Source organism: Eulemur rufifrons, chromosome 3, assembly GCF_041146395.1.
Source record: "Eulemur rufifrons isolate Redbay chromosome 3, OSU_ERuf_1, whole genome shotgun sequence".
Lineage (NCBI taxonomy): Eukaryota > Metazoa > Chordata > Mammalia > Primates > Lemuridae > Eulemur > Eulemur rufifrons.
In genome coordinates this window covers 34,906,129-34,922,200 of record NC_090985.1, presented here as the reverse complement: position 1 = coordinate 34,922,200, position 16,072 = coordinate 34,906,129, and the positions used below count along the sequence as shown (strand labels likewise).

The window sequence follows — 16,072 nt, the reverse complement described above, 5'->3', positions numbered from 1 at the left end:
TATATATATTTTTAGCTGTCCATATAATTTCTTTCTATTTTTTTAGTAGAGGTGGGGTCTCGCTCTTGCTCAGGCTGGTCTCGAACTCCTGAGCTCAAACGATCCGCCCACCTCGGCCTCCCAGAGTGCTAGGATTACAGGCGTGAGCCACCGCGCCCGGCCAAGATGACCCTTTGGTTGTGGAGGAAATAGTAAAATGATCATTCATATTTATTTTATCTCAACTTTTAACTTTCCTATATTTTGAGTATTTTTCATAATGTACATTGGTACATTATGCACATAGTACAGGTAAATGCAGGCATATGTTTATAACATATATTGGAAGTACATGCTCAAAATCATTTCACTGGAAGTAATACACAAATCATAGCTAACATTTAATGAGTAGATACTTTGTGCCAGGTGTGGCTCTAAACACTTTACACAGATTAATTTGCTTAATCCTCATAACTACCCAATGAGGAAGATACTACTTTTGCCTTCATTTTACAGATAAGAAAACTGAGGCACTGGAATGAAGCTGTGTGATCAAAAAGCTTGCCCATCACGTTCTCAGGACTGGCAAATCTATGAGTGCCATGGTCCTGAGTTTGGGAGTTCATGTGTGGGGCCGAGGGTATACAGTGTTGATTCAGAGTGACATGTGGGCACAGATTAATAGTTCATGAACGTCTACCTCATGTCAGATGCCACGTTAGGAAGTAAACATTTGCTAACCCATCTAGGCAGGCACCATGAGAACATAGTACTTAACAATAGTCATGTGAATAAGGTATTGATTTTCCCATTTTACAGATGAGGAAACTGAGGCTCAGAGAGAATAAGAACAGATTCAAGCTTGCACTGCTAGCAAGTGAGGGGGCTCAGCTGAAGTGAAATCCAGCTTTTGTCTAGCTCTGAATCCAGCTTTTGCCTAGCTCTGACTATCCAATGTTAGCTATTAACTGTCCCCAAAATTGGGACACTCCCCAAGACCTCCAAATCAAGAAGTTCTCCAGCAGCTGTTATCCCACAGAGTACAGTGAACCTTCACTTGTTCCTAGGTGGGAGGAAGTCCCAGGGAACATAGCCCGATCTTGCCCTGCACACCCCTGAGAAGAATCTAATATCTCCTCTAGGACGTGGGCTAGGATCAAGAATCAGGCAGATATGGTTCAAATTGCAGTACCAAGCCTTGATAACTGAATTAAAAAGACAAGGAAGGAAGGACAAAAAGAAGGAAGGATAAAAAGAGGTGAGGAAGAAAGGAGGCCAGGTAGGAGCAGTACTAAGTGGCACCGAACAAGTTGCTTTTTGAGCCCTAGTTTTATCATCTGTAGTATGGAGATAGTAAAGGCCTCTACCCTATGTATCTGAAGGATTTAGTGAGGTCGTGCATGTCAAATAGGTACTCTGTACAGGCAGGTGGAGGGAGGGACTTGCTCTCCTTGTCCTTTCAGAAATGTTTCTCAGACCCTTTCTCAGGCCTACAGGAGACTACAGACTCTTCTTCATCCACTTGTTGGAGGGGATCTCTGAGTGTGGCCACGTCTTAGAGAACAAGAGTCTACCCAGAGTCCCAGGGTCCAGGCTTCGCTGGGGTCTGGTGGGACATCCCAGTTGTTCTAACTCCTGACCCAGAACTTCCACCTCCGTATGTGAAGGTCTGGGCCACGACTACCAGACCTCACAGGCTGACCCCAAGGCCCAGGGACAGACCAGTGGCTCTATGGCCAAGAGAGAGTGAGACATACATTATGATCTCGAGAGTCCTATGGGATGCCTCCTGACCCCACGGTGCTCCTGACCCTACAGGTAACCCCCTGTACCACTTTACGCTTAGTTGTGGCTTTCTGTCTGTGTAATCCAAGAGCTTGTGTCCTTCCTTCCTCTCTTCCTTCTTTCCTTCCTTCCCTCCTTCCTCTGCCTGATAACAGAGACAGCAGCACATTCTGCTGTTTCAATACATGATTTTATAGATGAGTTAGGGGACATGAGTAGGAGAGGAAGAGATAAGGGGAAGAGGGAAATGCACAGAGGGAAAGGTGAAGAAGGAAGGAACGGAGAAAAAAGAAGAGAGAGAGAAAGGGGGAAACGGTGGAGACAGGAAAGAGGCAGAGGAGGGGCAGGAAGATGACAAGAGAAGCAGAAGATACAAGGGGAAAAGGGAAGGCAGAAAAGGGCAAGAAGAAGAAAGGAAGGAGGAAGAGGCGGAGGAAGGAAAACAGGCCTCTTGAGTACTTGCTAAGGCCCTTCAGCCAGTCCTGCTTGTTTGGAGCTGGTAGAGATATCTATGTCCAACTCTCACCAAGGGAGCTCATAAATAAATACCTCTGGGTAGGAGCAGATATCTGTAAACACAGCTGAGGAATTGAAAGTCAGGTTCTTCAAGGGTATCGACTTGTCAAAATCACACCACAGCTGCGGATTAAAAAAAAAAAAAAGAACAACAACAAAAAACAAAAAACACAGGAACAACAAAGTCAGTGTGAGTGCGGCAAAGGGAGAGAGGTGCTATCGGCGGCGGGGCTTCGGCAGAAGCCTGGGGACGGGGCCTAGAGCGGGGCTTGGTTTCAGAATAGAAGTGCCAGCTTTCATCTCTCTTATTTAAAAAACAAGCACTGGCTCAGAAAAAGCTTTGCAAGCCAGTCACGAAGCCAGGTTCAGATAGCTCCATTGGCCCCATCACTTCGGGTCACTGGAATGTCCTCGTGGAGCTCAGAAGAGAGGACCAGATGGCAGGAGAAGAGGTCTGGGGTAAGCGCACAGCCTGTCTCCAGATCAACAGCTGGGAGGACCTGAGGCACCTGCACGTTTTCCAGAAAGACTCTTAGCACTGGGGGGATGGGCATTCTCTGTGACCGAAGTTGCTGCCGGGGATTCTGTGACCCTCAGAGAAGAATAACTACCATTGGCCAAATGCCTCCTCTGTGCCAGACACTGTACGAAAAAGCCTCACGACCGCCTTGTGATGTAGCTGCGATTTTTAATCCCCATTTTACAACTGAAAAATATGAAGCTCTGAGAAGTAAAGTAACTTGTCCAGAGTCACTGAACCGACGATGGGTGGATCTGAGACTTTAATGCAGGTCTATCTGACTCCAAAGGCTCCGATCTTCCTACCACACCACTGTGGCAGGGCTGCCCACAGTCACTGGGCTTATTACCAAATCCTGCACCCCAGAACTATCTCATTCGTCATCAAGACTTGAGATCCTGGCTACCACTCCACAGCCTGTGATCGATGATCCTATGCACTTCCATTTTCCACTGTCCTAATCTATAAAATATTCATTTTCTTTCTCGTTTTCCACAGAGTCCTTCACTGCAAGGACAACCACAGAACTTGAGCAAGGTGGTTACCGGGCCAATTTGGACAGTGAATTTCAGGCAGTCTAAGCCTCCAAATCACAGGCCAATGATTGTGGGAGTCTAGAGTTTGGGTCTCTGAATACTTGGGGACCCTCCCTCAGGCCCAAGAGCGCAGTGATGGATTCAGCCACAAGACGATGCCTCAACTAGCCTTTCTTAATGTGCCAAGTTCAAGACCTGGAATCGGACAAATCACCTCAAAGATCTAGTAGCTGCCTGAGTCATGGACAACACAGATCATTTGCATATACACGGAAAATACCTAGAGCTACCACAGTGCCACTCTACAGAGAAAATGAAACCATTAAAACATGGATCACCAAATTAAAACAGTGATAAATATCACGGCAGTTGGAATTTCATCTGAGTCCATGTGTCACATCACATATAAATGCTCAGAAAGTCATAGGCAAGAAACTCAACTTTCCTGAAATGTAGTTTCCTCATCCATGAAATGGGGACAATAATACCTACCTGTAGCACATCATAGGTGCTCAATGAGTGGCAGCTATTTTATTGCCATTTCCCCCACCCTGCCCCCACTCCCAGAGATACAGTTTAGCATATTAGAGTGAGCATAGGTCATGGAGTCAGACAGACCTTATTAGCAAGTTATTTCATGTCTCTGAGCCTCAGTTTCCTCAGCCGTAAAGTGGGGATAACGAGACTTACCTCAAGGGGTCTATGTGAGGATTAGATACAAAACACGTGCAAAGCTCCCCCTTCAGTGCATGGCACATAGCAGGTAGGTACTGGTACTTCATAAATAAATGGTGACTATGCTTTATGATATAATCGATTGGCCACTGACAATACAGAAACTGAAGGGCTTTTGAAGCTCCTTTGGAGCGAATAACCGCTTCTGCTGGGAAATAGACAATTTTCCAACAGTAAAATGCACAGTTCTGGCAGTGGCCACGTCTTTGTTCTCTGTCTCTGAGCTTGGGGCTGGACCAGGCACATGAAGGTTATGGTACCAAGGAAGGGTAATGCAAGAAGCTGTAGGCTCCACAAACTCTTAACGTTTGCACGCTGGACACCACAGGATTGGAGGACGTGGGATGCTTACGATATTGAGGACGGCACCCAGGAAATTAATCAAGATGGATGCAAAGATGATGACGTTCCGGGCCAAATAGGTCTCGTTGATCCAACAGCAAGTTTTCCGGAGGATGAGGGGCAAGCACTTATAATCCTCTGCTGTGGTGATGAGGACTAGAGCTGAGTGCAGCATAATCAGGATGGAGAACTGGATGGTCATTGGCATCACTCTGCAGGGAAACACAGAATGTCACAGGGTGTCAATCGTCTGATCCCCCCTTGCTGAGCAGGGGTGGCGATCGTGGTATTCATGGTTTCCCTTCCCACCCTTTGCACCCGCACCCAGTAATTCTTCTAAAGTTCTATTTGTTCAAGAAAAGGACTTTAGCAGGAGAGATATTAAAAATTACATCCATTCCTAGAATACTCTCTCTATTAAGAAACTTTGCAAAGAACATCAAATATTTGGCTTGATTTCTTGCTCCTGCCCATTTTTTCTCTCTTCTTTCACCATTGACTTTCCTTACTAGGCAACTGCTGCCAACGCAACACACCACTGGAGTGTTATCTCAATACTCTGGCCATGAGATAAACCCACATGCCTTTTCCCGTTCAAGGTGGGTTTTATGAAACTTTCCCTCTCCATCTACCTGGATGCAAATAACTGGACTTGGCATTGGTCCCAAGTTGCTCGGTTTTGTTAGTGGTTATTATGGTTTGCATGGAATGTACTGTATGCAATTTGGGAAGTGGGCAAAGGAGAACTCGTACTCATCCAAGACTTCCACATCACTCCTGAGTTTTACATCTTGAGCTTGAAGCTCTCACCAAAGGTCTGTAGTAGCCTGTGTATATTGGACACCTATGCTGGGTTTTAGGATGTTTTCAGCAACTCTGTGATCTAAAACTCCATCTCTGGAGTGATCTTTGATTGCTTCGCCTCCTTATCAACCAATTCATCACTAGGCGTGTTGCTTCTCCTTGGGAGTTCATCCCTTGTTCTCTATTCTGTGTCCAGCCATTTATGGCCTACACTGGCATCTCTAATTTTTCCACTTTTATTTCAGTCAGCAAACTGATGCAGGTGTTAAAGGGTATCTTGATAGAAGTGGTGAGAGATTTTATATCTGTTCCTTCTTCTATAAATTGATGTTCATTCCTGGCTTTAATATCTTTCATTGTCTGGTACTCAATAAATATGTATTTAGTGAATAAAGTTGGATCCATTTCCTTTTCCTACACTATCTCTACTATCCTTTTGCCTGAAATTTCTTATTTATTATTAATAACATTCATATAAATAATGTATTGAGCTCTGACTATGTTCTAGTCACTAAGCTGAACACTTCATATATAATATCTCATTTTCATTCCTTGGAACAAACCTAAAGAGGTCTTTTGATCTCTCTCTTTTTTTCAGATGAAGATTTAAGGCTCAGAGGGAAGCAACTTCCCAGGAGCCATTCATCTGGTAAGTGTTAAAACTAGGATTTAAAGTCCTCTCTGTTACACCACTCCGCTATTTGAATCACTTTGGTGAGTAATATATCCCCTAGGTTTGCAGTCATCTTTTTTGGTTCTGTGGTTTCATCATGATATTTATTCATTCAACAAGCGTTCTTCCTAGGCACAATGGCAGGCAATAGGGGTACCAGGGCCAAAAACACATCTTCCCCACCTTCTAAAAAGTCATTGTCCACAGGGGAATACGGACATATAAATGACGAACTGTTATATAATATGCTGTGACCTAGAAAGAGCTATGAAGAGCCATGTTTTGGAAAATAAAAAAGGAAATCAAGGGAGGCTTCACAAAAGAGGTGACATTGGGGTTGGGAGTCGGAAGTTGAAGAGAAGGTGTTTAGGTAGGAAAGAGTGGGGAGCATGAGCAAAGCATCAGAAGAATGAGAGTGACCAGCCTTCAGAGTTTTCCGATAACCCCGACGGCGAGGCTGTGGGACCAGAGAGGAAATGGCTCAATGCATGCTGTGCTAGGGAGCTTCGTCCTGTAGGCAGTGTGCAGATGTTTACGGTGTTTAATCAGGGAAGGACGTGATCAGATCTGTGCAACAACCGTGGTGGGAGATGGAGGATGAAGTAAAGAAGAAAACTGTTTGGAAGAAGATTTAAATAGTCGAGGCATGAGTTGACAAGGGAAGAGCATAGGACATCAGCACGGATAATTGGGAGGTGCAGGGAAAGATGTGGGGTAATCTTAATATGTGTTTTGTATGTGTGTGTGTGTGGGGGGCATTCGAGAGACCGAAGTCATTAAGGATGGCACTAATGTTTTTACTATCTTAACTGGGTAAGCATAGGAAAAGAAGCCAATCTTATAGGAGACAAGTTGATGAAGTTGATTTGGGGCAAGTTGAATGTTTGGTACTGGCGGATTATCCAATGGGAAATATCTAGATGTCTAGATAGCTAGAAGGATGGTTGTGAAACTTGGGCTGGGTGGAATAGGTGGTGGCTGAAGATATGGGAATGGAGGCATTTGCCCAAGGAGGGTGTGCACAGCAAGAAGTGAGAGGACCCAAGATGAAGCTGTGGGAGAAGCTAACAGGCTGGAAGAAGAGAAGGCAGCAAAAGGAATTTAGGAAATGTGGTCAGGTAGACAGGAGAGCGGAAGTGCATGGCACTATGGCAACAGGCATTGGGGGGAAGATATTTACAACGAGGGAGTAATCAAGAATGTCAACACCCTCTGTGTGGTCAAGGAATATGAAGGCTGGAAAGTGACTCCTCCCACAGCCCCAGCTATCTACCATTGTTAGAAGTTTGGTTTTTGTGTTGTTTGGTTTTTTTCACTTGCGCAATTTTGATTTTGTAGATCACCTTGACAAGAACTCTCTGTGGGAGTTCTGTATAAGAACAGAAGGTTTGTGCATCAGTAAGTTCCCAGAGGGCTCTAGGCAGATGGGAAACTTCCCCCCAGACAGGTTGGAAAAATACTCCCTGACAACACACCATCATTCCTGGGCATCGAGGAAGATGAATGAAAGAGAACACAGGTGGATCCCTTTGTCAGGCAGTCCCATGAGAGATGGGGCCAATTCCAATGCTGGTGTGTCTCAGTAACACGAGGCAGCCATCAAAGATAAGAATGTCTTGTTTCAAAGTGTGAGGCAATGAGATACCACCTTACCCCTGTCAGAATGGCCATTATTAGAAACTCAAAAAATAATTGATGCTGACATGGATGCAGGGAGAAAGGAATGCTTATACATTGTTGGTGGGACTGCAAATTAGAACAACCTCTATGGAAAACAGTATGGGGGAGATTCTACAAAGAAATAAATGTAGACCTATCATTGGATCCAGTAATCTCACTATTGGGTATCTACCCAAAGGAAAAGAAGTCATTTTATCAAAAAGATACCTGCACTCTAATGTTTATCATGGTACAATTCACAGTTGCAATGATGTGGATGGAATCAACCTAAGTGCCCATCAATTAATGAGCACAAAGAGATGTAAAGGATATTGGAAAGCAAGGAGGGGGGAGGGGAAGGGGGAGGAGTAAAAACTTACCTATCGGGTACAATGAACACTATTTGGGTGATGTGCACACTAAAAGCCCCCACTTAAGTATAACAAAAGGTATGCATGTAACAACATTTGTATCCCCTTAATATTTTGAAATAAAGAAATGCCTAAAATTGAAAAACAAAACAAAACAAACAAAAAAAAACAAACAAAGTGTAAGGTGGAAGCAAACCAGGGAAAGGCAACTTTGCAAGCTGCCCAGCAGGATCCTCCGCCACTGCCATCCGGATAAAGTCTATGGTCCTCAGCATGGCGTACAGGCCTTGCGCGGCTGCTCTTGGCTCTCTCTCCTGCCTTTACTCTCTCTCTCTCTCAGTTCTCTGCACTCCGTGGTCTGGGCAATACAGAATTGTATGCAGCCTGGGGCATGTCCTGTCCATCCTACAAAGCTCAGCTTTCCTTTCGATTTTTCCATGACATCTGGCATAGGGATAGGTACACAGATGGTGCTCAATAAATATCCACTGGCTTATGATTTTTGTGGGGGGAGAAGACTCTCTTTATCCCCTCACCAGCCTTCATAGGGAAGAGGCCTCTCACCCACGCTCCCAGACTTTCTGTCTACCTGCTTGCTGTGTCTTCACCAAGGAAGGAGGAAGGGCTAACCCACAACCCATCTGGGATGTTCAGTGGACCTCACTATTCTTGGAGGGCAGGGTCACTGTTAAAGGTCAATGTTTATGCACAGTTCAGACACTTGTCTTCTCCTCCTCTTAGATCCACTGGGATGAGAGAGAAGCCAGAGCCTTAATCTGCCCTAAGGGAGGAGGTCTGGCCACCTCTTCTTTCTAAGGAAGCCCAGGTCTGCTAGCTCTGGCCCTGGGCACAGATAGACACCTTCTGAGGTCAGACACACGCATCTTTGGCACTGGCAGGTGTGCCTTATTTTGGTCTTTCACAGCATCAGAATGGTAGGGTCTCACACTGGAGTTTAAAGGTGGGGTCCAGGGGGCAGGCAGAGATTCAAGAGATTCAGGATAGAGGCCACGTGGTCTCTTGACTTTAGCCACATTATGTATTCCAGCTTTTATCCTGGTTTCATTTGTCTGGAAATTTATAAAATAGACATTTCGTTGCCCATTTAATTATTGGGCTTTTGTGTATACTCTCTGGGGGCCATCAGGGCATGCTGGAGGGCTGTATGAGATGATTTGCACACAGAACCCACCTGAACCCCGACACGGTTTTAAATGATTTCATTTTGGGTTTGCTGACAAAGGGAAAGGGAGGTGAAAGACAGGCAGCATGGTCTGTGGCAAGAGCAAAGCCCTGCATGTTTGGACCTGCAGTTCCAAAACATGACCAAATAGCTCAGTCTTGGGCAAGGTAACTAACTCTTCTGAGCACCATTTTTCATCTGTAAAACCAGAATTTTTAAGCCTACCTTTTAAAGAAATTATTATTATTGCTTTTTTAGAGACAGGGTCTCACTGTGTTGCCTAGGCTGGAGTGCAGTGGCTGTTCACAGGTGGAATCATAGTGCACTGCAAGCTCGAACTCCTGGGCTCAAGCTGTCCTCCCGCCTCAGCCTTCCGGGTAGCTGAGACCAAAGGCATGCACCACAATGCCTGGCTTACAGCCTTTTAAAGGAGGTTAAATAAAGTAATAAAGCAGTAAAATAAGAACTCAGAGAAATATTAGTTCTCTTTCTCTGTTCATGGTGAAATTCAGGAAACCAAAGGCATTTCAAAGATCTATGGGAAAAATATTAATTACAAGACAGGTTTTTTAAGCAAGTTGCTGGCACTGCACATAAAATTACTCTGGAAATCTCTGCAGCAGCTCCTCAGCATTCATTTATTTCTTCACATATAAACATTATACATCAGATTGTAAATTTTATCTAATTATAGAGCTACTCAGGCATCCAGAGGTTCTCAATTTGCTTTTGCATTGTTGGTGCACATAAGAGGCAAGGAAACCTTTCATTTCTGAAATCGAGTCTCAAAAAGAATGACAAGGGATTTGCAAACAGCTCTACCCAAATAATTTCTAGACATTAAGTTCTAATTATTCTCTGCAGTCTGCCTTTAAAGCAGAGTTAGAGTTGATATCATGATTTGACATTTGCTGGGAAAGCAGGGATCAGTGGGGATGAGTAAATAGCCTATAGCATTTCGTGGTACAATAGGAAACAGAAACTTGTATCATACTGAAAGATGACACTTTAGAATCTGCAAAGAGCCTGCGAGTGCAATAGTGCATTTGGCCCTTACAACAACCCTGAGAGGTAGCTATTATTAGCCCTTTCAACAGATGAAAATTCTGTGGCTCTGAAAGGGGAAGGAATCAGAATTTAACAAAAATGGGAATGGTTAATTTAATTCTTACTGCAATTTTGGCAAGTGGGCATCGTTATTCCCACTTTATGGATGAGAAAACAGAGGCTTCAGAGAAATTAAATACATAGATACAGCTAGTAAAATGCACAGAGTAATAAGCTCAGTGCCTCTTCCTTTCTCCCTCCCTCTCTTTTTCTCTTTCTTTCTATCTTTCTTTCTTTATTTCTCTCTCTCTCTTTCTCCCTTTTCCCTTCCTCCCTCCTCCCTCTTTCTTTCTTTCTTCTTTCTTTTTCTTTTCTTTCTTTCCTCCCTTTCTTCCTCACTACCTCTTTCTTTTCCCCATTTCCTCCCTCCCTCCCTTTCTCCCTCTTTCCTTCCCCTCCCCCTCTCTGTCTCTCTCATCACCATGTGTGCAGACTTAGGCATATTGTTCTATAATTGCAAAGGGTATTTTTAAATCTTCCCTCAGTTTACCCTTCCTGGAGAGGAACATCTGTGTGCATGTGGAGATTAAAGGAAAGAGCTGGGCAAGCACTGTCTTTCTTTGCTAGGGTCCATTAATTTTTGCTTCAGGTCTGGGAATTAGCTGTGGTCATATGAATAGAGACTGCCTCATCTCCTGAAAAAAATCCGTGACAGAAGAAATACCAGTGAAAGGCACTCACCATCTGTTTAGTTGCAAAGCATCAATCAGAAACAAAATGAGTTGGAGAGGAAACCAGCACTTATTAAAGAAAGCTTTTGGTGTGTCTGGAGCAAATGGGCCCCTCAATTCCCACAATATGTGGATTGTCTGGTCAGAGTTCAGCTTCATAGTTTCCTTCATTGTCAGGTTTCTCCACTTCTCTAAGCAAGTGAGGTTGGTGCACTGGCTGAATTTCAGTTATGGGCTTGAGCTTGGACCCTAGAGTCAGAGACTTATTCCAACTAGCTGCTGGGTGAGGTCCCAGGTCTCTTCCCCCGAACCCAGGAATCAGACTGTTGCAGCTGCCTCACCTCCTGGGTCACACCACTTGGGACAGGAACTGCCCAGGCCAGCCGGGAAGTGTGATGCTCCCTTCCCATGCATGGAAGACAGTGACCCCTTCTCTTGTCCAGTGCCAAGTCCAGACCCTCAGGGTCATCCTGGTCATCTCTCTCTCTCTCTCATCCCCCATGTCTGATCAGTCATGGGAATGGCCAAGTCTCTGCTCTAAATATCCGGCAAATTCTTCCCGTGCTGTCCACCCCACTGCCACTCTCTTGTCACTGTTATTTCTTGCCTGGATTTTTGCAATTGCCTGCTGATTGGTCTTCCTAACTCCAGATCTCACTCCCTCCTGTCCGTTGTCCGCCAGTGTGATCCTTCCAAACACAAATCTGATCGCATATCTTCTTGATAAAATGCTTCAATAAAGTCTCCTCTGCCAACCAGTCACAACTCCTTACAGTCTCACAACCCCTCTGCTCCAGAACATTCTCAGTGGTCTTCCATGACCTGGTGAGCTCCTTCCAGAGGCAGCTGAGCAGTCGCTGTCACTTGTCCTGGGCAGCCCTCCCTGATCTCTTCATGTCACCCCACTCCTCCACATCCCATCCCACCTCATGCTTGCCCTAATCATCTTTTAACCCACTAGATTGTAAGCTTTATGATGGCAGGGACCCTGACTGTATATCTCCATTGTCCAGCACAAACTGGCACATAGTAGGTGCTCAGATGTTTGTTGGGAATGTCAATCCCTATGCTTGGGCAATCCAGAGGGAGCCTATAACAGCTATGGCCATGCCCTTCTTGGCTCCCACATTCCCATTGATAGGAGTACAGAGGGAGTCCAGGAAGTTTGGGTGAATCTGGCAAGCCCACCAACACTCACAGCCCACCACTCTAAGACCCCTTTTCCTGGGACTCTAGTCCTCATAGTCTCCTAGGTAGTCAGGAAACTCATTCTCTCCTGGTGTTCCCTGGTATCCTTCTCTGATTTATTCTTTGCATAGCATATACATATCTAAAAGTGATTATTTTTAAAGTTGGATTCATATCTATCATCTTTGTCATTATTTTTATCCATTGCATTTATTCTTTGTTTGTTCCTCTTGTTTTCCATGTTGTCTCATTTCAATTGTGCATTTTATATGATATAATTTTATTTTCTTTCTTAGAATATCAATCATATTCCTTTTAAATTTTTTAGTGTTTACTCAAGAGTTTACAATATACATTTTTAATTAATCTAAGTCTACCTTCAAATAACAATACACCACTTCATGTGTAATGCAGGTACCTTAAACCAAGGCATTCCCAATTCTTTCCTCATGTCCCTTGTCACATTGCTATCATTCAGCTCACTTTTACCCATATTTATAACAACCAAGTACATTGTTAATGTTGTTGCTTTAAACAAACAGCTATGTTTTAGGTTAACTAAGAATAAGAAAAAAACCCATCTTATTTAACTTCATTTAGTTTTTCTCTGATGATTTTCCTTTCTTTATGGAGATTCAAGTTTCTGACTATAAGATTTCCTTTGTGTTTGAAGAACCTCTTTTTTATGTTTCTTGCAGAGAAGTTCTGCTGAATATGCAGTTTTCATTTGTCTAAAATAGTCTTTATTTTTCCTTCACTTATGAAGGCTACAGAATTTTAAGTTGATGGCTAATCTTTGAACACTTTAAATATGTGACTCCACGTTCTTCTTGCTTGCACAGTTTCTGACAAAAAAGTATGATGTAATCCCCATCTTTATTCCTTAGTAGGTAAGGTGTTGTCCTTCCTCCTGGTTTAAGATTTTCTCTCTCTGGTTTTCTGCAGTTTGAATATACTTTGTGTGTGTGTGTGTGTGTGTGTGTGTTTATCCTGCTTGGTTATTTAACCAAAGTGCTTAACCCCTGAGGTTCTGTGGTTCTGTGGTTTGGTGTCTGTCATTAATTTTGGAAAATTTTTGGCCATTACTACCTCAACTGTTTCTTTTGCTCAGTTCTCCTTTCTTCTCCTGTTAATCTAATCATGCATGTTTCAGCTTTAGAAATTGTCACAGAGCTCTTGGATGCTTTGACCTGTTACACTGGCCCCATCCCCATTCATTTTCCCCCCTGCATTTCAGTCTGGGAAGTTTCTGTTGACTTGTCTTCAAGTGTACTGACTACTTCCTCGGCCTGCTGAGCCTACAGATGCATCCATCGAAGGCATTCATTATTTCTATCACAGTATTTCTGATTTTAGCCTTTCCTTTGACTTTATTTTGTTTCTCTCTTAGAGTTTCCATCTCTCTGCTTGTATCATCCATTTCTTCTTGCACGTTGTCGACTTCTACTAGAACCTTTAATATATTAATTATTTAAAATTCCCTGTCTGATAATTTTAACATCTGCTGTACAGGCGTTTGATTCTGATGGTTGTTTTATCTCTCCTTTCCTTTTGGCATGCCTTGTAATTTTCTGTTGAAAACAACTCACATTGTATTAGGTAATAGAAATTGATGTAAATAGATCTTTGCTGTGAGGATTTATGTTAATCTGGCTTGGGGTTGGGCTACATTTAGCGTTTGCTGTAGCTATTAATATGTGTACTGGCAGCTTCAGATTCTTCTAGTGTCCTTGTTTCCCCCTCTTGGCTTGGACTTCTCTAAGTTCTCTTCCTCAGAAAGAGTTTGTGTCTCACAGCTCTTTCAGCTGTAATACATGATCAGCATATTGCATCCTTGGTTGTGTGGTGGTAAGGTGGGAAAGAAGGCTTTGTCAATCTTGCTGATTTTCTTTTTGACTCAACAATGTTCTTTCTTTCATCTTCTCTCTCTCTCGTAAGTCATTATTTGCTGTGTTTATGTGCTGTATATTCCATTTTGTTAAGTCTTCTTTTTTGAAATGTGTCTTTATTTTATTTCTATTTCTTTTCTGAGCTCTCTTGCCAAATTTCTAAGTTTTTTTAACTTCTGACTTAGGTTATTTAATGTCTTGAATCACACTAAGTACTTCAGCTCCTTTTGAAGAATAGGTTAAAGTTTTGATATAGTTTGTGGGCATGTCTTTTTGGAGTGCTTTCAATGGCTATAAGGATGTTACTCTACTTTTATTCTCTTTTTTCTTATAATAGCTTAGAATGGGATTGCTATCAATATACTTTGCTGTTTCTTTTTGTGTAAAACACCTCCCTGAACTTTCAGAGAATGTGGTTGAGGATAGTATTTTTTTAACTTTACAGAACTTTGTTTTTGGTTGTTTTCATGTAATGTTCAAAAGCACGATAGCTCAATTCCCTTCCCACTTTTACCTGGCCCTTCTCCTTTTCTTTATAACCTTTATTGTGAGTAATTTTGATTTCATTCACAGCCCTTACAGGGCTTTATCCCAGGAGGGAGATTTGGATGGTCAATTTTGGGACTTCCTGGTGTCTTGGTGGTTCCAGATCTTCAGACTTTACTGTGTGTGGACCTCTGCATTCAGCTGCTATAGGACTGGGAAAACTCCTTCCCGCTTTCAGTTGCTTTCTCAATTTGGGCCATGGCACTTCCCAGTGAATATCTGTTGGCTATACTGGGTCCCTGTGCTCCCAGGTATGGCAGATTCCCAGTACTATTTTTTGCTTTCTCCCACACAGATGCTGATATCACACAAATCTCGAGGCTATTGGGGGATTATCACTACCCACTTCCATTTTGGAATTTCTGGGCTACCACATCGCCTGTTTTTGTTATAAAGCTAGTCCATGAGCTTTTTGGTTTAGTTATCTAGTTGGTCAAATATATGGGGACTCTGAGAGATTCTGAAACATGCCACTTCTGCCACCATCTTCCCGGAATCCCTCTCTCCTTCTCCTACTGTCCCTTGCCAATCCAGAAAATGTCACACGTTGCCATTTCCTGAGTGGTTGTTAACTTGAACATCTTTCTTTGACAGCATCATGCTACAACCTTCCTAAAAGTCTTCAAGGGCTCCTTCCTGTCCCTGGGATCAATTCCAAAGTCTTTAACGTAGTTATGGACGTTGAACTTCTGCTAGCTCACTCCTTTTTCAGCCTCAGTGCCCACCACATCCTTGCGCACATCCTTGACTATAGGTTCTGCTATTTACTCACTGTTCTACAAACACAAGGTCTTTCACACTTCTGTGCCTTTGTTAATCCTCCTTTCTAAATGTGAATTCTCTTCCACTTCTTGTCCCTTATTTTACTCAACCCAAAATTATATCTTTTCAGCAATTCTTTTTCTTTGAATGAATCACTGATTTGGTGTAAAGCAGGCAAGTAGTTAAAAACACAGACTCTGTCTCTGGGTTCAAATCTCAGGTCAGATGTTATAGAAATGTGACCTGGGATAAATCATCATCTACAAAATGGGAATTAGAATGCTGTCTAACCTATTGGTCACTTCTGAAGCTTTTTTTTCGAGATAATCTATGCAAACATTTAGTACTTAAGTGCTCAGTTAGTGGGAGCCATTGTTAATGTCTCTGTCTCCCACTATATTATGTCTTAGACAGTACAGACTTCCTCTTGCAAAATTGTACCATCCACAGGGGCTAACATGCTGCCTTGCTTGTATTAAATATTTAAAGAATACTTGATGTTATTTTTAACCATGTGAAAGGAAAAAACTCATGGTAATTTTAGAGAGAAGGCAATTTGGCTGAGAAAAGAGGGAGGAGCTAGCTTATAGTGTAGGGCAGAGGAAAAAGCACGTCCCTGGACTAATCCAGAACTAGGTTCAAATCCCAGCTATGGCACCTGTAACCTGGACAATATATGTATGTGCCTAGTAGAGTGTTAGGAATCCAGGCTCTAGAGCTAGACTTCCTGAGTTGAATCCAAGCTGTAACATCTTTCAACTGTGAGATCTTGGGCAACTTATTTCACTACTTGGAGCCTCAGCTCC

General features: G+C 43.1%; 1 protein-coding gene across 1 annotated transcript in view; it reads right to left on the bottom strand.

Moving 5' to 3' along the window:
- The window catches only part of ADCY8 (adenylate cyclase 8), a 221,129-nt gene that overhangs the window by 49,352 nt on the left and 155,705 nt on the right, over nt 1-16,072 (bottom strand). The window contains exons 10-11 of the mRNA XM_069465970.1: nt 4,424-4,625; nt 2,314-2,403 (exon numbers count right to left, since the gene is read on the bottom strand). Coding sequence (XP_069322071.1) covers nt 2,314-2,403; nt 4,424-4,625 — 292 coding nt within the window. The remainder of the gene's footprint in view (nt 1-2,313; nt 2,404-4,423; nt 4,626-16,072) is intronic.